The 26,069-nt window shown below is 35.2% G+C and overlaps 1 protein-coding gene across 1 annotated transcript in view; it reads right to left on the reverse strand.

Moving 5' to 3' along the window:
* Nucleotides 1-322: 322 nt before the first annotated feature.
* LOC140144485 (protein unc-45 homolog B-like) overlaps nt 323-26,069 on the reverse strand; it is a 166,312-nt gene continuing 140,565 nt past the window's right edge. The window contains 1 exon segment of the mRNA XM_072166296.1: nt 323-1,692. Coding sequence (XP_072022397.1) covers nt 1,396-1,692 — 297 coding nt within the window. The 3' untranslated portion in view covers nt 323-1,395.

The following is a 26,069-nucleotide window of genomic DNA, read 5'->3' on the forward strand; positions in this document are numbered from 1 at the left end:
TGCTTGGAGTGTTATTTTTTAAATAATTCAACTTCATAATTTTCATTTCAAATATGTAGGTTGAATGTCTACATTTTAGTTACATACATACAAGAGACCTGATCTAATCCTGCAAAATGAAACAATTGTAAAATTGAGAAACAAGGAAAATAGGGAGCAATAACAGTAAAATAGTAAGAAAATTTGCATTATAAAACACACACAACTATGCAACCAAATATATTGAGTTTATTAAGGATTTCAGCAATAGTATGATGATTCATTACTACACTAAAAGATTCCTATTGGGTCTGCCTACGCAGAAGGTACGTGACTGGTTGACCCCGGTGGAGTGCTGGGTAGTGCTTAAATCATCCTCTGAACCAGTCAGTGCAATACCACTGCTGGAGGGCCCTGTGCAGTAGCAGCATTGGTACTGTGTGAGTAATGTGTACCAGTTATGTACCTTGGCGATGGTGTACCTGTGCAGGCAGCCACAATAGGAATCTGGTAGTGTAGGCAGGTTAAGTACTCATTTTAAAAAGTGACTCCTTTAACCTTATTAGATCAGACTTGTTTACATACACATCATTAATGTTATAAGGCTCATTATAATGAACATGGGCTTTCAGAAGACCTACGTACAAAACAGATACATAAATACCAATAACCTCATTAATGAGACACCTCAAGGTCATTCTAATTGATCTTTATTATGATACATAAATACTAAGACCTTGTGTGTCTTCTTACTGTTGTAAGTCATATTTTTTGTTTTTCATAAACATTCTCCCATATCTTAAAATTGCCTTGTGTAGGGCAGTGGTTCTCAACTGTTTTTACCTTCAAAACATGATCCTATCGCTTAAAACTCCAACATGTCATACCTGCAGTGTCTTAGCCAGTCACCTGTCTGTCCGTCATTTTAGGTTGTCATTTTAGACGGGAGTTTGCTCCTGGGACGGGCAAAATTGCTGCATTATAATTGTAGGTATTGACAAAGACTGTTGACCTTTTTAGTAGACCAGCTTGGCAAAACAAGGCCATAGCAAGACATATTTGAGCTCTTTGAACCCCCTAATGGGCTGTAGATGTCTGGTAAATGTTTTAAAGGTCAAATTAGGACAGGCATTTTTATTCAAATGACGGGCAAATCTCAATTTCGAGCTAAGATCCTGCATACCTGCATGTCAAAATAGCATTGCTTTTCTCATGTTTACCTACTGTAATTGCACAGATTCCACTGCTGTGAGTTTAGATCGAAAGATGACGGTGTTATAAAACCTTACCAGCTTAAATAACCTCAAATTGTGATCAAATGCAAGTATGAATGCATGTACACCCACAGAGCAGAACACCTGTTTATCTTTAACAATACAAAACACAAGAGAAATCTCAAGCTGGACTGGTTACCAATTAATCATCCTCATCCAATTCCTCCTCTTCTTTATCTGCATCTTTCTTTGGTTTAATCAATTCCCACTCTGCTGCTCTCTTGAGAGCAAATTCCACCCTCTCTTTGATACCCATACTCTGTAGTTTGGTATCTTGAGCCAGAGCCATCAGGATCTCCAGAAGGCTGGTCTGTACCACAGCTGCAGCTACTTCTTTGTTGCTATCAATCATGTTGGCAATGATGTGGACCCCTCGGATTCTCATGTCTGGATCTTCTGAGGCACACACAGATTGTAGAAGCTCTAACCATGCTTTAGGCTGTACAGAGAACAAAAAAAAAACATAACATTAAAGTTAGATTTCATAAAAGAAACATACAAATTTATCTATAAAGGGACTGAAAATGTAATACATTTACACATACATTAAAAAGAAATGTCTTTGATCAACATTACACTCAGTAAACATTTTAGAAACTGTGCACACAAATTTGATCCTGACTGCTATTGCATTATGAATCAACATACTGTATTTTGTCAAATAGTCGCCCCCCCCCCCCCAAATAAACGACCCCACCACTTTTTTCAACCAAGATGTTTCAAAAATGCCAATATTTCCATGCTATATTGTGTAGTAAGCTTACCAAGTTGCCCACATGGTCGATAATAGCATCACTTTTTGGCGAAAATCTGGATTGGAAACCTGGAAGTGAACCAGAAGTCAGTGTTTCTAGTTCATCATTTTAGTTACCTAATGATTTTAAGGGGAATTATCGTTCTAAAATTGACCTTGAATAACCCCCCCTTAGTAAAATGTAACGCCCTCGGGGGGCATTTATTTGACGAAATACGGTAGGTTTTCAAAATCTTGAAACAAAAGACTAAACCAACAGTGACAGATTCACAGATGGACATGTCATGAAAAGGTGTCACTTATCACAGATTCAAATGAGGCAACAAACAAACAAACAAACCAGACCTGTGGACATGTCCAGTGCAATTTGTGACCAATGATTTCCCTAAAGATGCACTGATTCTGTGAATAGATTCTGTGAATTGTATTACCTCCTTGTCTGATCAAGTCAAATCATACAGGGAATAGGCAATTTTATTCTAAAAATAATTAAAAGTGATGAAAAATGAAGCAAGTGTACACCTGTTGCAATCAAATTTTAGAATCAAAACCCATTATCATTTCTTGTTATTGTTTTCTTTTGTATCCAATATTTGCAAAAGGGAATTGCCCACCAGGCTACAGTGCAATCTTAACTAAAATGACTGTGGGCAAATTTGTTGATTTTTCAAGCTGATTAGATATAATTCCTGGAAAATTAAATCTCAAAATAATCTAAAAACATAAAGACAAGCAAGATAAACTAGAAATTCAGCGGTTCTTGACGCAAAGCATCGGACGCAATACTTCCACCTTGACACTTGTCATTTCAAAAGGAAAAAAGAAATAAAACAAGTGAAAGTTGGAAGAAGTCATAATAGAGCTGTATGGTGAGTAAGTGGGAGCTAGAGGCATAAAAATAAAATAAATATCTAATGATCAGCAAGCCATTTTAGGTTTCAAGAATATTTAAAAAAATTATTTCACTTCCCAACCCAATCTTATTAATATGAAAGTTTTACTTAAATAAGAAGCAAAACAAGCTGAAAAAAGAAAGAAACCCTTGAATACAAATTTGTATGTCACGAATACAACCAAACTGAATAAACAGTCCGGTCCGACTGCCTGATCAGGAAGTACTGCCGAATCAGGCAGCATGTTGCCGAGTCAGGCAGCATGGTATCCCACAATGCAATGCTCTATTTCAAATAGAGCATCTTTTAATATACCGTTATTTCTTGGTTTAGAGTAAAGAAGTAGGTAAAATATATAAAATTATCAATGAATGTACAATTAGTAGTAATTTTTCATCAATTTTAGTTAAATAAAGTTAATTTACATATTCAAATCAAATTTTTAAAAAACTGTTAGAAATTGTTTTGTTATTTAAATTATTTTCCTCAGGGTGGATTTTTTTTTCCGCCCGGTGAAAAATTGTCAACTTACATGTAGCTCATGTGTGTCAAAGTAAAATTTCCACCGATCTTTTATAAAATCAACATGAACAATTTAGTCCTTAGTCTGTCAAATTCAAATTCGGAAGGGTTACCAAATCCTGTGTTGTCTGACTCGGCAACATGCTGCCTGATTCGGCAGTACTTCCTGATCAGGCAGTCGGACCGGACTGATAAAGGCAGATCAAACTTGAAAATACTTTCAAGTACTTCCTCATCTTCCCTTGGGCTATTCCCGTTGAAATTCATACGACCCTTTGGAAGACATCACTCTAATCTCAGACACAAGGACACATAGCACACATGTTTCCTTTATAATAGTCATATAGACGAATCCAATTTCACGCATTCCTAATGGCAGCCATTAGCTGGGTCCCCGTCGGCTCTATCTCACCTAAAATGTGAAATGATGCGGCCTTGGAGGGTATTTTAAACTGCATTCTATCACCCGTGTTACACATAGACAAAAGAATGATGACAGTTTACAACACAAAAGAATCTAATATCGAATTCTAAGCAGGTTTAATCCACCCAATTGGGCACTCACAACACCAGTTTGGTGCATGCTGGGACCCAATAATGGCCGACCAAATCCTGACCATGACTTGGCTTGTTGGATTCGTCTATAGTCAGTCCCAGAACAACGCCAAATATGGATTAAAAGACCTTTGACCTTGGATGTACAACAGCATGTTATGATCTAATGGGAAACTGTGCACATCAACAAACACCATTTCTATCAAAAAGGCAACGGCCGATATAATTTGAAACCACATAAATTACTAGAGTTGGTTCTTCTCTTGGATTTGGACCAAGCTTTAGAATATCGACTGTTGCGTTTTGAAATAAAACAAACCAGAAATTTATCACCCATTGTAAAAAGATATGGCACATGTACGAATACATGTACATACATTATTGCTGACCTTGTGGATTTCCTGGCCCAGCCATGCTAACCACATAAGGAGATTATACGATTAACCTAGTGCAGCTATTGTCATAGCAGGGTATTATTATGTAATACTCCTGATCCATATTTGGCGTTCTCTTGGACTGATAGTCATTCACTGGTCTTTGCATCATTTCTGTGTTAGATGAAGTAGCAATATAGTAATCATAAGTGTAATCACAAAGACAGAGCTTTCAAGACCACTGTTGAAATTATAGTATACCTAATTTTCACACTGATTTCCATCAGGGCCATGGTGGGTCAGGGTTTTTTCTCCTTTGCTACCCAACCTAATTATTTCTGAAGTGTAAAATTTGACAGATTTGATTTCTTTGGTTGATTGTATCACATCAGAGATATCAAAATAAATCCAATTAGATATAAAACATATCATGGGAGCCACAGATAATATTAACTTAGGATTGTATCAAGTATATGCTGGTACTTTGCTCATTGGCCTTCCACTTCAGTGCTCAGACCGACCAAGACTTCAGGCAAAGGTTGATCCTAATTATTCATACTTGCAGTCAAAATTTTGACCTACACTGTGACTAATTTCTCTATCTTTTTTTTATTATCTGTATAAATCTATGCATAATGGATGATAGCCCCGGTACAAATAGTAAACTACTTTTGACCCACTTCCAGAGAATTCTCTGCATATATGCCATGCATGATGTTGACACTGAAAAACTGCATTAGCTAATACTATAGGAACCACTGTTTACTTTGGAAGGTGGTCAAGAACCAAGGTTACAAGAAAGCAGCTTAGTAAAGATGGCAGGTGGAACAACCATAACTGCTCTACTTTAATCAAATCTCTCATGCCTAAAGTTCTTTAATGTTACATTTTAGTTTGCTACTATTTTGTGTGCATGTACTTGCTCATCAACTTTTACATTTTTTGTTAGTCCACATGGTTAGAGTCATCTTAGGTAGATAGCATAAACAGGTGAATACATCTTTTGTCAATAGCAGATATTGCTGGAGTTGTCTTAGGTAAATGGTCAATTTTCTGAAGCCATCTTAAAGGGTGGGGTATGAACGTTTGGACAGTATTTATTGTGGGACATTAGAGCATATCGAACTGCATTCTGAATATGAAGAATGTCCTTCTGATATCAAATTATTTTGATTTTTGAAATTTGCAATTTAATACACATTTTATGGCAAATCATTAAAAATTGATATTTTTGATATTTAACAGTACTTGAAGTAAACTTTATAAATCTGATGATTTATACTTAAAGTGTATGTATGTAGGATGAAAAGCCGACGATCAATTGAAAATTTTGATCTTTTGTATTGAAGATATGGATTTTTTTCAAAAAAAACAAAAAAAAATCAGGTCTTTTTGGGAAAAAATCCATATCTTCAATATGAAAGGTCAAAATTTTCAATTGACCGTCGGCTTTTCCTCCTGCTACATACACTTTAAGAATATATCATTAGATTTATATAATTTACTTGAGGACTGTTATATATCAAAAATTTGAAAAATATCAAATTTTTATAATTTGTCATAAAATTTGTATTATATTGTGATTTTTAAAAATGAAAATTATTTGATATCAGAAAGACATGCTTCGTATTCAGAATGCAATTTGATAGGTCTGAGGTGCTCTCATGTCCCACAAAAAATACTGTCGAAAACGCAAATAAACACTCATTTTGGATCCCTTAAGAAGACAGGAGTTATCTTTTAAGTAGATAGTAAGAATTGCTGAAACTATCTTTAGTAGATAGCAAGTCATCTTAGGTAGATACAATGTAGCATCAATTGTTGAATATACATTTGCTAATTGACAGTCAACATTAATAGGTAAATTTTCACGGGAAAATTTTCTGGACACGTGATCAATGTGAGTGTAACCTCGAGCCTGATCTCTGACCCCCGGCGGTGACCTCGCTATTCAAGTCTTAGTAATTTTGAATTGGAATAGTATTTTTGACCGCAATTTTGATAGAAATTTGGGCATTGCAAATTTATTGAATATTATGTTATCTTAATTTTTTCACAATATCATCAAAACGTAATTTCAAAATATTTATCTACGGAAACTCTTACCATAACATTATTAACTTACATAAGTAACTTATTTTGCCTCAAAGGAAGAATTCTTCCTATTCAAATACATTGGAGAACACCCGCTGTGCTCGGGGTCACATTCCATAATGCTAATATGTCTGCGCCCATGGGTGTCACATGTCCAGAAAATTTTCCCGTGAAAATTTACCTATTAATTCTGACTGATTGATGAGGTCATTATAGGAACTACAAATTGTTTGATTCATATCTATTGTAGACAGTACCACTTGATGAGGTCACCTCTGGTATAAAATGACAATTAAGGAATAAGTCATTCTATGAAGCTAGCATAACTTGCTGAAGTCATCATTGAGCTAGGTAGATTGCATCAGTTTCTGATGTCATCAGAAGTAGATGGTATGAGAGTGGAACTGGCAGATGGTCATTGATTAAGTTGTATGATATTTTTAAAATTACCTCATCTTTTCCTATTATGGGGTGTGAAAAATAGTAATAAATTGAATAGCTGCCTTATGTAGTATCAATTACACAAAAATCATCTCAGATCGTATCATTAAAATAATTGTAGGTAATTAATTCAGCTTTCATACAGGTTGTATCTACAATAGGAATTGGTGAGTGGTGCCAATACCGAGTAGTTTAAACAAATTACACCTACAAAATGGAAAAACAAGAAAACAGGAAACAGGTTAAAATCACTAATTTAAATGTGTATTTTAGTAATGCCACTCACCACCTAAGGACCGTCGATCTATCGATAATAATAAAAAAATCGACTATCCAATAAAATCAATATCGGCGATATCACTTTCTGAACAAAATCGATATATCAGAGTTGCCGATATATATTGAAAAAAGAGTAGATATATCGGCCAGTACTACATGTCAAGCCTTCATAATTTGTCACCTGTCACAACATTACCGTGAAAATCTCGCCGTATTATAACTTTCCTGGCGACTTTCCCGGGGGGGCCACTCGAATGGTGAAGGGGGGTATCAGGCGCGTCCGTAAATTCACGTAAAAAGGGTATTTTTTCAGACTAGGGCACGTTACGTGCGTTGAACGCCAATAGGGTATCAAATCCATGTAAAATTGGTGTAAAGGGTATGTTTTTGGAGCTCTTACGTTACTTAGGGTAGTTATGCCCGGGGCTTTGCCAACGGACTCAATTCTTTCGACGCTAGACACTTAACCCATACCAAACTGGTAAAAATATACATCATTTTTCTCCCGATTTTCGTTGATGCATGCACATTAAAAATTATTTAATAGGCCTACGGAAACCATCTTGTTGTAGCCTACAATAAGATGGTTTCCGAAATAATTTTCTCCTGCACATTCATATTTTAATAACCATCTAATACTTCTGAAGGTATTCAGTTAACTATTTAGCTCTAGTGGTGCAAAAGAATAAGCCTACAAGATGGTTTCCGACTGCGTTATTCTCCCGACTTTCGCATGATGCATGCACGTTAAAAAAATTATATGGCTAGGACTCACAAGATGGTTTCCTAAATAATGTTCTTCCGACTTGCTGATTTTTCATGCACATTAATATTTTACTTAACCAACTTTTGATACGTGCGTAACGCGAATAGGGTATCAAATCCATGTAAAATTGGTGTAAAAGGGTATGTTTTTGGAGCTCTTACGTACTTAGGGTAGTTATGCCCCGGGGCTTTGCCAACGGACTCAATTCTTTCGACGCTAGACACTTAACACATACCAAACTGGTAAAAATATACATCATTTTTCTCCCGATTTTCGTTGATGCATGCACATTAAAAATTATTTAATAGGCCTACGGAAACCATCTTGTTGTAGCCTACAATAAGATGGTTTCGAAATAATTTTCTCCTGCACATTCATATTTTAATAACCATCTAATACTTCTGAAGGTATTCAGTTAACTATTTAGCTCTAGTGGTGCAAAAGAATAAGCCTACAAGATGGTTTCCGACTGCGTTATTCTCCCGACTTTCGCATGATGCATGCACGTTAAAAAAATTATATGGCTAGGACTCACAAGATGGTTTCCTAAATAATGTTCTTCCGACTTGCTGATTTTTCATGCACATTAATATTTTACTTAACCATCTGATGCTATGTCTTCTGAAGGTATTCAGTTAACTATTTAGCTCTATTGGTGTTAAAGAATAAGCCTACAAGATGGTTTCCGACTACGTTATTCTCCCGACTTTCGCATGATGCATGCACATTAAAAAATTATATGGCTAGGCCTACAAGATGGTTTCCGAAATAATGTTCTTCTGACTTGCTGATGATGCACATTAATATTTAACTCAACCATCTAATGCTATGTCTTCTGAAGGTATTTAGTTAACTATTAAGCTCTAGCAGTGCAAAAAAAAAAAAAAAAAAAAGATGGTTTCGGACTTTGTTTTTCTCCTGACTTTCGCATGATGCATGCACATTAAAAAAACTATATAGGCCTACAAGATGGTTTCCGAAATGATTTTCTTCCAACTTACTGATTTTTCATGCACATTAATATCTTTTATTAACTATCTAACTGCTACACATGCTTTGTCATCTGAAGGTATTTAGTTAACTATTTAGGTCTATTTGTGCAAAAGAATAAGCCTACAAGATGGTTTTCGACTTTGTTTTGTCCTGACTTTCTCATGGTGCAGCACGGGCACATTAATATATTTTCTTTAACCATGCATAGACAACTGCTATCATAGTATTCTACTTGACATTGATACTGTTTTAATGATGTATTGATCAATGATTTTCTGAAATTAGTGGGTTGCCAGTCCTATTCATTTAAATTAATAATTGATAAATACCAGAAAACGATGTTTGACCACTTTACTGATGTCCTATTAACTCCAAATTCAAAACCTGGTTGTTTGTTTTTCGCATTTAGCCAGTTGCCAAATTGAATAAATTAATCAATTTAGGACTTACTTTTATAGGGATTTTGCCAACTCAAATTTTTAGAAAACCTAGTTGTGCATCCTTAAACTATTGTTTTAATGGAGGCTACTACTAGTACTATAGGTAAGTTCTGTGAATAAGTGACTTGTGATTAAAAGCAATTAGCTCTTGGATTTCTCTGTCAGACGCAGCGGAGCTCTGTCCAATTTTTTCAGAAAAGCTTTATTTTAAAGAGCTCTATCTCTTGATACAGTTCATATCTACGTAGGGGCACAGTTTTCAAGTTATGAACCTTTGAAGTTGACACTTTAACATTCAAGCTTTTCATAACATGCATTTATTTAATAAAGGAAACAAAAACACGTTTTTGGTCCAGGTTATTTCCAAAATTGACCCAGGCAACAGCCTCTTAATTATTTTATGGTTAAAAGCACCTGTTTCTTAGTGTTGTTTAGGGGTAATAATTGCATCAATTGTTTAGGGTTAGAGAAAAGACAACTACTTGTTTAGGGTAGCAAATCACGCTACTTATACTTGTTTAGGGGTGCAAATTTCAGTCTTAGCAATACTTGTTTAGGGTGCTTTTTGTGAGTCCACGGACGCGCCTGATACCCCCCTTCACCATTACAGTGGCACCCCCGGGGCGACTTTCCCCTACCTGCTTCATATTTTATATAAGAAGTGATATATTTTTCTAAAAACGTTGTTCATTCGAAAAAATAAGGAGCAAAACTATGAAAAACGGTAGGATTATAATATCAAACATTTTTCTCTCATCATTGAAATTCTGTGTATACGACGCCATTTTTATCTTACCATAATCCACACATTTCCTGTTTCCCCACAATCCATTTGTTTTTGAAAGTCATTTTGATAAAGTTTAAGCCCCATCAAATTTGATATTTTACGTGTATAAAGGCATTTATTAAATGTCTATAACGTTTTTAAGTGACTTAAAATGGTTTTAATTATTTTTGGAACAAAAAAAATAATAATATACCTCAATTCTTGACACCCCTGTCAGCGGCCATTTTGTTTCTCACATGTGTTAAAATTCCCAGAATGCACTTGTTTTCAAAATTATTCATTTTTCTAAAGTTACAACTCCATCAAAATTGATATTTTACACACTAGCATATAAAAATGTCTTCAACATTTGCAGGCAGTTTTTAACGATCCCGTGCATTTCCTGAAGAATAAGATCTGATCACATGATCATTATCTACTTCCTGTGATTGCGCAATTAACATGGCCGATGTGCTTCTTGCATCGATTTCTAAGGAAATTTTCCCAAAAATTTTCCCAAAAATTTTCAGGATAAAGGAAGTAAAGTTTATGGTGTTGCAAATGAAATATAAATAGTTTGCAGATCTTTGAAAGGGAAAACAAATATGAAAAGTGGTGTTTTATAAGCTTAAAACATGTCTTTGGGATAAGTTTGACAATGCAAAATGATGAATAGAAGGTTGCAAAATTCAGAACCATTGGCGTAAAATACATTCATAGCTATTCATTGAAGTTTGAAAAATCGATTTAGCGATTTATATCGATATTGAATGACCAATAAATCAATATTAATTATTTCCAACATCGACAATGCCTATCACCACCCCCATTCTCAAAAGATGGTTACATCACATTCATTAAGGACCATAAACCAATGGAAAAACACAGGAAACCAATACTAAACTAAAGTCTGCACAAAAAGTAACGCAGCTGTTATAAATACGCCTATAGCTTCAGAACTAATAATTGTTTCCACAATATTTCTTCCTAGAAAGATGGATGATTTATTTACTCGCATTTTGATACCCCATTTGTCAAATGTCGCTTAATATCAACAAAACAGTAGTGCTTTTAAAGAAAAATACCTGAATTTACCAGTTGCAGTTTACAGCGATCAGTGGTTATTACGCAAGCATTGTGGCATGTAAAACCCTCCATTATCTTCGCGCTGACTTCAAATCAATACAAACAGCTGCAGCTTTTAGATTCGGGCATTTGTCTCTAAAAACACTGCTGAGTTGTTAATATTGAACGAAATTGGACAAATGGGGTATCAAAATGGACGTAAATAAATCATCTTTCACTCTATGTAGAAATATTGTGAACATAATTATTAGTTCTAACGCTATAGGTGTATTTATAACAGCTGCGTTACTTTTTGTGCAGTTTTTATAAAAAGTTCATTAGTCAAAGATCATTTGATTAATAATAAAATGTGTGCCATAATATTTTGGCAACACAACCTAAAACCTGCAAACTACTGGCTACAAAGCCAGACTTCCACAAACAGTTTCAAATAGCAACATAATTTCTTGAGCACTTGATAAAAATGAGTAAGAAATGGCATACTTTGCAATCATATACCAATCTAGTGATAAACCCTTTCCGAACCTTGGCATTAACACAGGTAAAGTAACACCATCTCTACATTATATATTATCTCCTGAAATCTTTCAAATCAAATCTGGCTGTAATAATACATTATGCATAACACTGCTGCAGCTGTGTTATATAACCCACAAGAATCCCTCTCAAGTATGCTATGTAATAACATATTATGCCAGAATCAATCTCAGCTTCTCTTAATATCACTTGCAGGTCCTGTTGAAATGCTTAACTTTTACTGCAAAATGTCATCAAAATGGAAATTATGATTTCCTGCTGTAAGACAATTTTGATCCAACTGCAACAAATTACACCTACAACTAGAATTATGCGGTTCATAATTAAGGTGGCCCCACACAAAGGTGTGTAATAAACACATTCATATTCATTCATTCATATTCATAAATATACAAATAACATGACACAAATCTATACAGCACACCCGGCCACCATATCCAATCACCAAACCACGTTTTAAGTTGATTGGTTATTGCGTTTAAGCTGCAGAGTGGATTAATGAAAATTTTGACAAAATATGCAAATAAGCTCATTAATATTCATAAATATGCAAATAACATGATGCAAAACTATACAGCACATCAGGCTACCACATCATATCCCCATACCAAGTTTGATATAATATTGGATGGCTGAGCATGATACCATAACATATCGGATGAGTCATAAAAATATCGGACGAGCCAACGGCGAGTTCGATATTTGTATGACGAATCCGATATGTTATGGTATCATGCTAAATAAGCCATCAATATTATCATTATTAGGTTTTCTTAACTCCTAATAACCCTGAAAACATAATAATGAAGTTGATCGGTTACTGCGTTGGAGCTGTAGAGTGGATTAATGAATTTGCTTCCACCTGGACAGCCAAACAAAGAAACAGGCAACCATCTGGATGATAGCATAAGCCCCACATGTGTGGGGGCCAAATATTAACTTATATTGCTACTACAACTGTACGTGAGACACAAGAAAGCATTTCACATACATCATGCATCTGTAGCAACAATTCACTACTTTGATATAAAATTGGATCGGTTGAGCCCATATTTATTGGTCGAGCTATGAGTTTTAAAATATTGGACGAGACGTAGTCGAGTCCAATATTTTACAACTCATAGCGAGACCAATAAATATTGGGCGTAAAGCATCCAATTTTATCATTATTATGTTTTGGATCCAATATTATCACAACTTGGATCCATCAAACCATAATAATGGTCAAAAGTGTATACAGCTATGGTACAGATTCTTTTCATTATTCTGAAGCCACAGATGTTTGACAGAGTGTTTAAATTTAAAAAGTCTTCAATTTTTTATCAATCATGTTGATGATGCTATATTAAAAATAACACAGATACAATTCAAAACAGGAAACAGAGCAAAAACATATGTTTTACCGCATATTGTGCTTCAAATTAGTTTTAATATTGTTTTAATATCAATGTTATGTACTTGCAGGGTCTCCATGGTAATCAGTGCTTCGTCAATGAAGGGGCTAGTGTAAATAAATAATTTAGAAATATTGTGTAGGAAGAGTCCCTTCACCTGTCATATGAAATACTCATAACACCATGTGACCACCTAAGGCATTAACCGAACACCATTTTTCATTCATACAACTCATTTTGATGGATCAATATACAATTACCAAACATTATCTGCCCATTCACTTCAGGAAGTCAATGTGAAATTATAAAGTATTGATAAAAAAGCTTTCAAGAGAAAATTGGGAAACCATAATTGGCCATGCATACCTTCCTCATACCATGGTTCTGTCACCTACGCATTTACATTAGGATCACGTTTTTAACACAAGTCAAGTGCATATCTGTGTGCTCTTTTGGTTGATATAGAAAAGTAAAATGATCAGTAGAATTTACAGATCCACAAAACTACACTACGTTAATTTGACTGCTTACCCAGACCACTTACGCGGGCCTTCCGCTTTTCAATCGGATGTTGGCGGCTATTATTTTCTTGGAATTGGCTAGTCTACGTCCTAGTCCGACGTCACCAACATCCAGGTGAAATACGGAAGTTTTCCAAAAGCACTCAATTATGTAATGTAGATCTAATCTACCATTTGTATCACTATGACTGAGCACAATTTTTTTCTGAATAAGTATAGTAACCAAATTATAAATCTTCCTTTAACAAAGTGTGGTGATCATATTTGGTGCAACACACCCATCCTGAAAAAAATGCCTATTTTTAGTCCCTGCACCGCCTCCCTCAAAAACAATTTCTGGCTAGAGGCCAGATGACATAAATTTTAGTTTGTAAGCAGGCATGGTCTTGAACTTTTTGTGGTACTAGCCAGTTGGGCTTGTAATCTAAAAAGTTACAAGCCCTAGAGAAATTTTAAAAGCCCAAATTTGTTCCAGAAGTAAATCGACAGTGGGCATGGACACAGTCACTGACAGTAGGGCCAGGGTCTTAGCTAGAAATTGAGGGTTGCCCGTCATTTGAATAAAATTGCCTGTCCTAATTTGACCTTTAAAATATCTACCAGATATCTATTAGCCCATTGGGGGTTCAGAGAGTTTAAATATGTGCTGATATGGCCTTGTTCTACAAATTGGGTCTACTAAAAAGGTCAATTAGCTTCTCAAAACATACAATTTATAATATAGCATCTGTCAAAGGCATTAATTTTGCCCGTCCCAGGAGCAAACTGGCCGTCTAAAATGACGGCCAGACGGGTGGCTAGCTAAGACCCTGAGTAGGGCTATTGTTATTGATACAACTGGTGGTTTATATGGTTTACATGGTCCTTATAGGAGGTCTCAAACTATTTATGCTACTAGGTTAGAACTAGCCCTGTTCCACAAACCGCAACACCTTGAAAAAATCATCAGAGTACAGAGTACAGCACAGAAGCCAGTGCTATACTAGGTCAATCTAGTTATTTATGCCAATGCAATATCAATGATATCATTACCATACCATATTGAATTACTAATATTATGACATGAGCACTGCCAGTTGGGCTATTGTAGTACTTTCAGAATGTTACAAACCTGACAGCAAAAGTACACACTCTTGTGTTATTAAAGTCCAGTCCTATTCATCAATGAATAATACAAGTTATATGGACAGCAACACATCTTTTAAGGAAAAAAAGAGTCAAAGTAAGAGAAAATGAAGAATTCCGACTCAAGAAACACAAAGCAGCAGAGAAAAATGGGAAACTCATAAAACGAGGTTTCACATTTTTTGTGTCAAATTTTCATTAATTTGTGTCAGGACTGCGTCATAGAGGCTTATCATAAATACTGACGCACAGTGAAGTTACTACAATATAAGCAATTATTGTAATAAAAGATGATGGTGTTGCTAAAACAAAAGTGGTTCATCAGAATCATAACTTCTGTATAAAAATTTTAATCAAGTACGTAAGATGGACGCAATTATGAATTCATTAAAATCTGATCAAGGTTTATGTACCATTACCCTGATTGTGTACATGCTAAATATCACACTATTGATGGTAATTAACAACCCAGGCAGAACAAAACACATAATGCGCATCATTATACTTAACTTGTGGAATTGACGTCAACCAATGAATTGACTTAATCCACTTGTCAAGTCAAATGCATCCTTTACAAATGCACAAGATATGAAGTGGAAGAAACTGATTTACACATACAAACACACTTCTATAGTTTGTTTAGCTCAGGGTTCGATTTTTGTCAGCAAAAACCTGTTTTTGCCACTTTTTGCCTGGTTTAAACGGCAAAAATGGCAAAAAATGGCAAAAACTCAAATATAGTCACTCAAATATTAAAAGGTAACACAGAAAGCTCATAAACAGTAACACACAACTTCTAATGAATCATTCACATATTTTTTGTCTCGTCAAGTCCTTGATGAAAGAGTTTTGAATTTGATATGCCACATTTCAGTTAAATGCAAAAGTGAGCAATGAAAATTCATGCCTTTACTTTCTTAAATGTTACTTATAATTACAAAATCTGGCCTTGTATGTTACACTCAGGAAATGATTTTTGTAACTTAATAATTTGTTTTGGGATGAAAAAACAGAAAAATCACTTTATTAGTTTTTGTCATTTTTGCCGGCAAAAACTGTTTTTGCCAAGTGGTTAAAACCGTGGTTTTTTCCACCTGCGGCAAAAACATGCAAACCTTAGTTTAGCTTATAATTGGTGACAAATATTTCGTTTTTGTTACTATACTGCTTGTGTCAGTTAAGTACCAAATTACACTTGTGTAAATTCACATAAGTGTGTATCAGTCACATTAGTCACACATTTCATAATGTGCAACTAGCATCAGTAATGCACCTGACTGTGTGCATCATTGTATATCAATACACAATGTTACAGCCGAGCAATCTGTATATGTAGGCACTAGCTAACAAGGAAACAAATTTGATGAAAAAGCACTTTATTTTTACAACAAGCCTAAACTTGAATAAAAACTGATGATAGCATCCTCAGCTTGAAGGAAAAACCCTTTTTACAAAAAAAATATCCCACAAATGAATTCAAAACAGGGAGGTATGTCCGGGATATGTCATTAAATTTTCCTTTAAATTTTCAAATTTGTCTTTTGAATTATAAATTGTCTGTTCCCAAACAATGATGGGTATGTAGAATGAACCAACATTGGCAGATTCTTAGCTCTATGGAATAAAATTTGAACCTGCAATTCATAGTGCTTCTGAATTTTGGCACATGTGTGGCTAGTAGTGGTGGCACCAGGAATTTTTTTTTTTGGGTGGCATTAGGGGGCAAAGTGAATTTCAGGGGGGCAAAATCAACAAATTTTGCGAAAAATTTCCGTAAAAAGTGGAAATTTGCGTAATTTTTGGTTTTTCTGGGGGACAGGGGGTCAAGAGTTCTGCCCCCCGTGGTGCCGCCACTGGTGTAGGGGTGTGTTGGCGATTTACACAACAAGAATCCAAGACTGTCACGCTGGGACCATTTAGTTTACCTTCTTCTACAATTCCCTATCAGATCAAAGTGTTGAAACATGGTACAAACTGATCAGCATGCATATGTATCATTAACCAATAATGTAGATTGACCATTGATGTGTATTTTTTTCGAAGAAATGCCATTACCTTTACGTGACATTGCATTCCGATTTTAATAGTAAACACGCATATAAGGCTGAGTAAAAAAAATACATGTTGCTCCTCCGCGCCCTCCTCCTTTTTTGAAGATTTTTCAAATTTCTTTTTTTTATTTTGTAAACTTTCAGTTATGACTTGTTGAAAAAGATGTTTCAGAAGTTGAAACATATTTTACGGCTTTGTAAATGCATTATACATCATTTAAGAAGAATTTTGTGATCACTAGAGGAGCCTACCTCTTAAAACAATAAAATAAAAATGTATGTTGAATACCCCAAATATGGTGCCAAATACAGGTATTTAGCGTTGTTTTCCAATAAAAAATGGAAAATAAAAAGCCCCTCATCCTCCTAATTTGTAAAAACCCGAACGAGAAACATATTTTTATTTTTACTTGGCCTAAATTTGTAATAAAGTTTACTTCACAACATCCACAACAAGTACATTAATACTAAAAATAAATTGGTATGTGATTTATGCACTTTTCCAACATTTGGATCAGAGCAACATAAATATTTATTGCCAGTTTGATCATGGTTCACAATTTCAAAATGTTGACGAGGGTACAGTATTCTATACTGCCCTCCCATGACAAAAGGAAGTATGGGACAAATTGATGTTATTGAGATATGGCGCAAAAACCAAATTTTCCTTGATTTATTAAATATTTTTCGTAATATTCATACTATATGGTGTTCTGGTATGTTAAATCAGTGTACCTTATCAACTAGTATCAATTTCCATAAAACAATGATTAATTATTTACATTAAATCATCAAAAACTTTCCAATTGTATGTCCCATACTTCCTTTTGTGGTGGTTTTTCGCCAAATGTCCCATATTTTGTGTGTACAAATCTGAGGAAGCAAGTATTATTTTTGCAATTTACCTACTTTTTGAAGATATAACTTAGCCAAACTTTTATTAAACAAAAAGATAGGGGTATAAACAGTTAATTTAAGCCAAAAAAGGCAATTTGAAAAATTGTCCCATACTTCCTTTTGTCATGGGAGGGCAGTATAGGCCTAAATGTATAAGAGATGTGTGCACCTTTAATCTGCACGGCTGTTTGATGTATATAGAATTGGCTTCATTATTAACTAAAGATGGCGCTATTTATCCTAAATCATATTTCTTTATTTGCAATTAAGGGTTAGGTGATTATACCGCCATAAAAACAGCTGGAATAGGTGAAACAAGCAACAAGGAAATTTTATATACATATTTTATCAAACAATAAAAGGAATTATTTGTATAAAAACCTTGAAAGGGTAATTTCTAGTAACTAAATAGCGCCACCAATTTTGGCATTAATAGATACATTTTATATCTGAAAAAGCTTTAAAAAATACTATAAAAGTGAATAATTTTGTAAAAGAGGGGAAATTATCACTTTTAGCTGTTTAAGCCTAAAATTTGGTTATACATGATGTTTTGTTTGAAAATCTAATATAAAATGATCCCATCAACCAACCGTGTCTGATGCTGGACCAGGATAAATATTGAGCATTTATCAGAGCAGCAAAGTTACTCAGCAATTCACAGTTGTAGCACTGTGTAATGTAGAACTGTGTATCTTTCTTTAGGTCTAATTCACACCAAAATTCTAATCAATGTTACTGAAACTTGGGGAAAATGCAATTTTGTGTACACTTTGTTTGTACAGTAAAACCATTTTGGGAAATGGAACAAGGGAAAAAAACCCACCAATACAGTTTGGTCAGATCCATTTTCTCTGAGCCTGTGTGATTAACCATTCATAATCTCATTAATAAACGTGATGCGTGTGATCCAATCATATTTTAAACGCGAACGCAAATCGAGGTCATTAATATCTCACAATTGACCGCAAAATGCGTAATTGTTCCAATGTTGCAAATTGACCTCTGCGTGCAATGTATTGTGCGTCCAACAAACTGCGCGCGCGCTGGCTGCCGTATTTAGATTGCGAGCTACCATATTTGCACAGATTCTGATACACACTTTTTTTATTGGTCGTCTTGTTTTAGCCTGATCGATTTTGGGAAAGGGAAGATGTAAAAATTGTTTATTTTTACAAACTTTTGAGGAAAATTTTGTGTGACGGTTATGAATGAGGTTAATAACTTTGCATCGGTAATATGCCAGATGAAAAATCTAAACATTTTGCTTTGGACCTAGGAATATCCCTCGGGGCGATATTCCTCGGTTCCAAAGGCAAAATGTTTAGATTTTTCACAATGCCCTCCAAATAACCGATGAGCAGTTATTAACCTATAAGCGGTACATAGTGAAATACCATAGCATTATATCTACAAGCACATTATGCCTCTAAATAAGTTTTTTTTTCATGACAGAGATGAAAATGTGCCTCTAAATAACTGTTTTTTGGTGAAAGGCAGATTGACCTTTTGACCTGTCATATCGTTTTCGCCCAGTTTAAAAGTGTTATCGATAAAATCCTTCAAAGCTAAGCTACAAATGACTGTGTAGCATATCAATTAAAAGGTTTCTAGCCTGTTTAGCAAACTACCGGTACCTGCAGATTTTTGACTATTGAAGGAGTATAACGGTAAGATTTGTGTACAAATAAGGCCTAAAAATGCATACTAAGATCACTGATAGCTTTTAGATCATCTTGTGGATGAGTGTACATGCATGATAATGCATTGCAAGCTAGACTTCCAAATTTGGCACTGCTGGCATGCTCTGGCATAGAACTGCAAAAGCTTTAGAAAATCATTCCCATCATGGTTCGAGCATGCATTTAGAAGGCCGTGATTGGCTATTTGGAACCTATTATTGCATTATACACACTTGAACAGGTAAGCTTAAAAATTACACTGACCATTTTTGGTCAGCTTTAACATGTTTTAGGCAAGCAAATTTTCATCACTGAACCCAGGCTCTACTCCCAGGGCTTATGTTAAAGTTACTAGCCATGTACAGTGGGCCCTAGGGGCACCCAAGCACTTTTTCTGCAATTTTCCTCTGGGATTTTCTAAATTTCAAATCGATTGACAGGGGACATGCCCTTTCACCCTCCCAACACCCCTGTACCACCACCCCCCCACCCGTCCCCTGATACACCACTGGCCATGTATTTTCTCCTCATTTGCTTATGCAATTTGCTTATCTTCATGTTTGCTTATTTTTATTTATAGAGATGGAAATGGCAAATCATGAAATTAGTTAACTGTAATTTTGTCATTTGCTATCAGCAGTAGATAGCAAAAAATTCAATTCTAATATCTAATGAATATTGATGCGATAAAATGATGACCATTGAATGACATAAAATATTATTCTCTGCAAATATATGATATCTAACCCCTAACACCTCCATCTCATCCTGATATGCAAATCCTAACACCTTTTTACCCTTGATCCTTTCCCCTGCCCTCCCTTTAGTCAGTACGCCTTTGAACCAATTGATCATTGATGTGTAATTCCAAGAAATGCAATTCCCTAAGTGACAGCCAATGATCATGACACTGCATTCAATTTTTAGTGAACATGTGTCTGAATTTGTAAATAAAGTTAACTTTACAACATGCACAAGTACATTAATACTAAGTAAATTGATGAGTGATTTATGCACTTTGCCAAGGTTGAGATCAGAGCAATATAAATTTATTCATTGCCAGTCTGATCAGCAGAACTACAATGGTACACAATTTCAAAATTTTAATGAGAGTAAGTATACTAGACAATTGTCTGCTTTCGTCCACCAAAAGTAACAAAATAGGGACATCAGTCCCAAATAAGTCATCCCAAGATATGAAAGTTTCCATAAGGCTAATGCAGCTATGGCCCAAATTTGGTTGCAATTGAACTGTTCATATGATACCAGATTTTTCATTTTCAGCCTAGTTTACAAGCTGACCTCAAATGACCTTTGACCTCCGTATGTGACCTTGAACACCACCATTACATAAAAGTTCACTTAGTGCCCATAGTTCCCATAATGCAGCTACATGAATGGCCCAAGGTTGCAATTGGATTTGAACTGTTCAGGCGAGACCAGATTGCCCATTTGCAGCCTATTTTACAAGTTGACCTCAAATGACATTTGACCTCAGTGTGTGACATTGAACACCACCATTACATAAAAGTTCACTTAGTGCCCATAGTTCCCATAATGCAGCTACATGAATGGCCCAAGGTTGCAATTGGATTTGAAACTGTTCAGGCGAGACCAGATTGCCCATTTGCAGCCTATTTTACAAGTTGACCTCAATTGACCTTTGACCTCAGTGTGTGACCTTGAACACCACCATTACATAAAAGTTCACTTAGTGCCCAGAGTTCCCATAATGCAGCTACATGAATGGCCCAAGGTTACAATTGGATTTGAACTGTTCAGGCGAGACCAGATAGATTGTTCATTTGCATCCTATTTTACAAGTTGACCTCAAATGACATTTGACCTCAGTGTGTGACCTTGAACACCACCATTACATAAAAGTTCACTTAGTGCCCATAGTTCCCATAATGCAGCTACATGAATGGGCCAAGTTTGCAATTGGATTTGAAACTGTTCAGGCGAGACCAGATTGCCCATTTGCAGCCTATTTTACAAGTTGACCTCAATTGACCTTTGACCTCAGTGTGTGACCTTGAACACCACCATTACATAAAAGTTCACTTAGTGCCCAGAGTTCCCATAATGCAGCTACATGAATGGCCCAAGGTTACAATTGGATTTGAACTGTTCAGGCGAGACCAGATTGTCCATTTGCAGCCTATTTTACAAGTTGACCTCAAATGACATTTGACCTCAGTGTGTGACCTAAACACCATCACATGAGAGTTCCTATAGACAAATCCAACGAGCCATGTGATGGTCAGAATTCAGTCGGCCATTACTGGGTCCCTCGTCTGCACCAAACTGGTGTTGTTACTGCCCAATTGGGTAGATTAAATCCGCTTAAAAATCAATGCTGAATACAAGATACAAGATATTTTATTTTCCCATAATTCACATGAAATCACACAAGTATAAATTTTAAAAAACAAAGGCAATATCAAACAAACGAATTATGGAGGGGGTGACCAGAAGGCCAGTAAGGCCAGAGGAAGTCACCCCCCTTAACAAAGAAATGTTACCATCAAAAGAAGTAAAAACAAAACAAAGCATAACAAACAAACGAGAAACACAATGCTCAAGAATTAATCATATTTTGAGATCAAGTCACGTTTATATATCTTACGGAAATGTTTCAATGAATTTGCCGTTTTTATTGAGTTTGGCAATGAATTCCATAATATTGGACCAGCAGTACGAATGGCATGGTCAGTAAATGTTTTGTTGTTCTTCATTAAGTTGAATTTATCTGCGTTTCTTGTTTGGTAATTATGAATATTGGAACGTAGTGTAAAGAAGCCATCAAATATGCCTGGTAATTCATTATTACTTACTTGTACATAAATACCCCCAATTCAAGTTTGTAGGTGTCTGCAAGAGTTAAAATATTGTATTTGGCAAATAAGGGAGCAGTGTGGCTTCTATAATGACTATTTGCTATTGTCCTCACAGCCCATTTCTGTAATTTCATAATTTTATCCAAGTATGTTTTACACGTATCCCCCCAAATCAATATAGAGAATACAGGATATGATCAGGTACATAAAATTTAAGTTTGTTCATAACTCCAATATTTCGCGAGATGGTTTTTGCTATACAGTTTATATTGTATTTCCACGTCAAACATTCATCAATAATCACACCCAGGAATTTTGTATTAGTAACCCGTTCCAGAACTGTCTCATCTAAAATGATCTCAGGAGATACATCACACACAGTTGAGTTTATTTTTGATGTCATATGTGGTGTACCCAAAACCATGTAATTTGTTTTACTTGCATTTACCGATAGTTTGTTCGACTTGAACCAATTACTAATTTCTTTCAATTCATTATTAATTAATTGATATTTACTTTCAATATCTTTATGTGAGTACAGAATAGTAGTATCATCTGCGAATAATATAAAGTCTAATACATCTGATGTGTTGATAATATCGTTTACATAGAGAATGAATAATAAGGGACCCAGTATAGAACCTTGAGGTACACCGCAAATAATATCTTTAAGTTCTGATTCACAAGAGTTGTAATGTACATATTGTTTTCTGTTGCTTAAATAATTAGTGAACCACTGAAGTACGATACCACGAAAACCACAGTGTTCCAATTTATGAATTAATATGTTATGGTTGATAGTGTCAAAGGCTTTGGAAAGGTCTAAGAATATTCCAATTGTGGTTTCATTTCTTTCAACGGCATAGTTAACTTTGTCAACTAGTTGAGTTATGGCCATGTATGTAGAATGGTTGTTTCGAAAACCAAACTGCTTATCATTTAGTATTTTATTACTATCTATATACGCAATACATCTGTTAAACACTAGTCTTTCAAGTATCTTCGAAAAACAAGGTAGTACCGAAATTGGGCGATAATTAGAAAATACTTCAGAATCTTCTTTTTTATAGATTGGTATTACCTTTGCTATTTTTACTTTTTGTGGCACAACACCGGTTGAAATGGAGAGATTAAAGATTGAGGCAAGCGGCTGAACAATTTCCTTTGCAACTCTTTTTATAATAAAATTTCCAATACTATCATGACCAGCACTTTTATTTTGATTAAATTTATCAATAATTTTAATGATTTCCATTTCAACAACTGGCTTCATATGCATACTGCTAGATGCTGGATTTTTTAGGTAATCAAAATAATCTTTACCTGATTTGTGAATTTGTGATGCTAGATAATTAGGACCTACATTTACAAAGAAATTGTTAAAAAGGTTGGAAATATCATGGGGATTGGTAATAGTATTGCCGTTGTCACTTCTAAATTTCTTTTGAGCTTGTCTTGTTTTACCACGGCCAATGATATTATTGATTGTTTTCCATGTTTGTTTCATATTATTTTTAGAACGCTCAAACTTGGTAAAATAATATTTCCTCTTAGATTTGCGTATTAAAGCATGAAGTTTATTTCTATATATTTTTAATTTGTGAAGGCGTTCAACACTTGGGTTTTGTAAATACTGTTTATATAAAGTATTTTTAATGTTTATACTCTTTAGTAACCCTTTGGTTATCCACAGCGATTTCGGATCCCTTTTCCTTTTATTTGAACATTTCTTTAATGGAATACATTCATCATATATTTTATTAAATATACTGATAAACTTATTGTAGTCATCATCTGCATTTATATTATCTAGGTATTCTTCCCATTTGACATCAGCTAATCTTTTCTATTTTTTACGGTATTTTAAAAAAAAAGTTTTAACCACCTGCCGAGAGTAAAGTTTTAAAATATTTTAAGTTTTAGGCCTACACTCAAAAACAAAACTGACCATAATAAAAGAATCCATGATACTTTTGTGACATCTGCGATCGACTGGTACATGGCCATAATAAATTTACTATAGGTAGTGTACATGTTCTGTATAAATTCTCGAGCTGTATTTTTCTTCTTTAAAAAAATAATTATAAGGAAATAATATAAAAATTGAATTCAATGTCTTGTGTTAACATTGATCACAATTCGTTGAAAGGATGTTTTAAATAATATCCAAAATGGCAATACCTGTCGTGGCAATTTTGAGCCCGCATGACAAGATTGCCGCGATATTAAGATCCAGACCTATATTCGATGCTCAGGGCTGGGAACTTGGGCCGAGGAATACCCGGGGTTTGCAGTGGCTTGCATCGGATATTCGCCCCGGGAGGGCCGGGGAGTGGCTGAGAGTTTTGCCCGGGTGGGTCCGGGACTGGTCGGGTGTTTACCCGTGACTTGAACTTTTAAACCCAAAATCCACGGCCCACGACCCGGCCATCCCCGGGTCCCCAGGGGTCGGGGTTGCATTTGATATGTGCATTATGAACTCATTAATAGATGTATGGGCTCTGTATACAGTACCAACAATGATATTTCGTTTATTTACATTTTCAATTTCTATAAAGCATGACTCAAAGTTTGGGGTTGATTTACTTAAGTCTGAATTGTATTGTGTTGTAAACTTTCACCCTTCTTTTGTTTACGTGTAACACGGGTGATGGAATGCAGTTTAATATCCCCGCCAAGGCCACATCATTTCACATTTTAGATGGGATAGAACTAAGGGGGGACCCAGCTATAGCTGCCATTGAGGTGTAGGAATGTGTGAAATTGGATTCGTCTATAGTGCAGATATTACCTAAGTTTGGTTGCAATTGAATTTGAACTGCTCATACTGGACTAGATTTTTCATTTTTTTTCAGCATATTGAACAAGTTGACCTCAAATGAGCTTTGGCTAGAAAATGGGTCAGACATACATCTTTAATCAGGTAAAATATTAATCACTTGTCAGAGCAGCAATATTTTACAGCAATTCACAGTTTCATTCAAGGAACAGGTTGTTTCATTGCAATGCAACTCTTTCAATTTACCAGGGGTGTATCTAGCCTGTTGCCCTGAAATACAAGTATTACAGGATGGAAGCTACAATCAGGAAAACTAATGTTGGCACACTCTGGCATACAAAATGAAAATCCCCACCCTCTCCTCCAATTCAATGTCGATGAAAGCACTTTTTCCATTGGGCTCTTCAGTCTTCCCAACATTGATTGATTAGGGTGAATGGGCGAGGGAAGGGGAAAGGGGAAGGTATGTACTTCTCATCAAACATAGTTAAACTAACTTCACTGTACTATCAGAGCAGCAATGAAGAGTTCCAACATATTGTCAAGGTGTGCCAACTATTTATTTCCTTGATTGCAGATGTGCAATTGTGTAAGCCTACACTTTGTTTGCATTAATCGCAGTAAAGCTACGAAATAACAGACCAATTTAGTTTGGATGTCGGGTGAGTCTGTGTGTTTATTATTTATTTTGACCCTTATCTAATGAATATTGATGAGTTGCAAATGATGACCCCTACTTAAAATGAAATGCATATTAGTCCCAATAAATATGATATCTAACCCCAAACACCTCCATCTCATCCTGGTTGTTTATATGCTAATTGTAACACCTCTATCCAAGGCCCAATTAATTTTTACACAAGTTTTGTTACCACAAGACTACTATATAAGCATGATTAGATAATAATGCAAGAGTCTTTGGGTCATCATCACCACACTAGTGTTTACAGGCCTGCAGTGTGATAAATATGACACTGTTGTTAATTTTTTTAGATAATATTAACTGTTACTTCTTTAATTAACTATT

This window comes from Amphiura filiformis, unplaced genomic scaffold, assembly GCF_039555335.1.
Source record: "Amphiura filiformis unplaced genomic scaffold, Afil_fr2py scaffold_58, whole genome shotgun sequence".
Taxonomy (NCBI): domain Eukaryota; kingdom Metazoa; phylum Echinodermata; class Ophiuroidea; order Amphilepidida; family Amphiuridae; genus Amphiura; species Amphiura filiformis.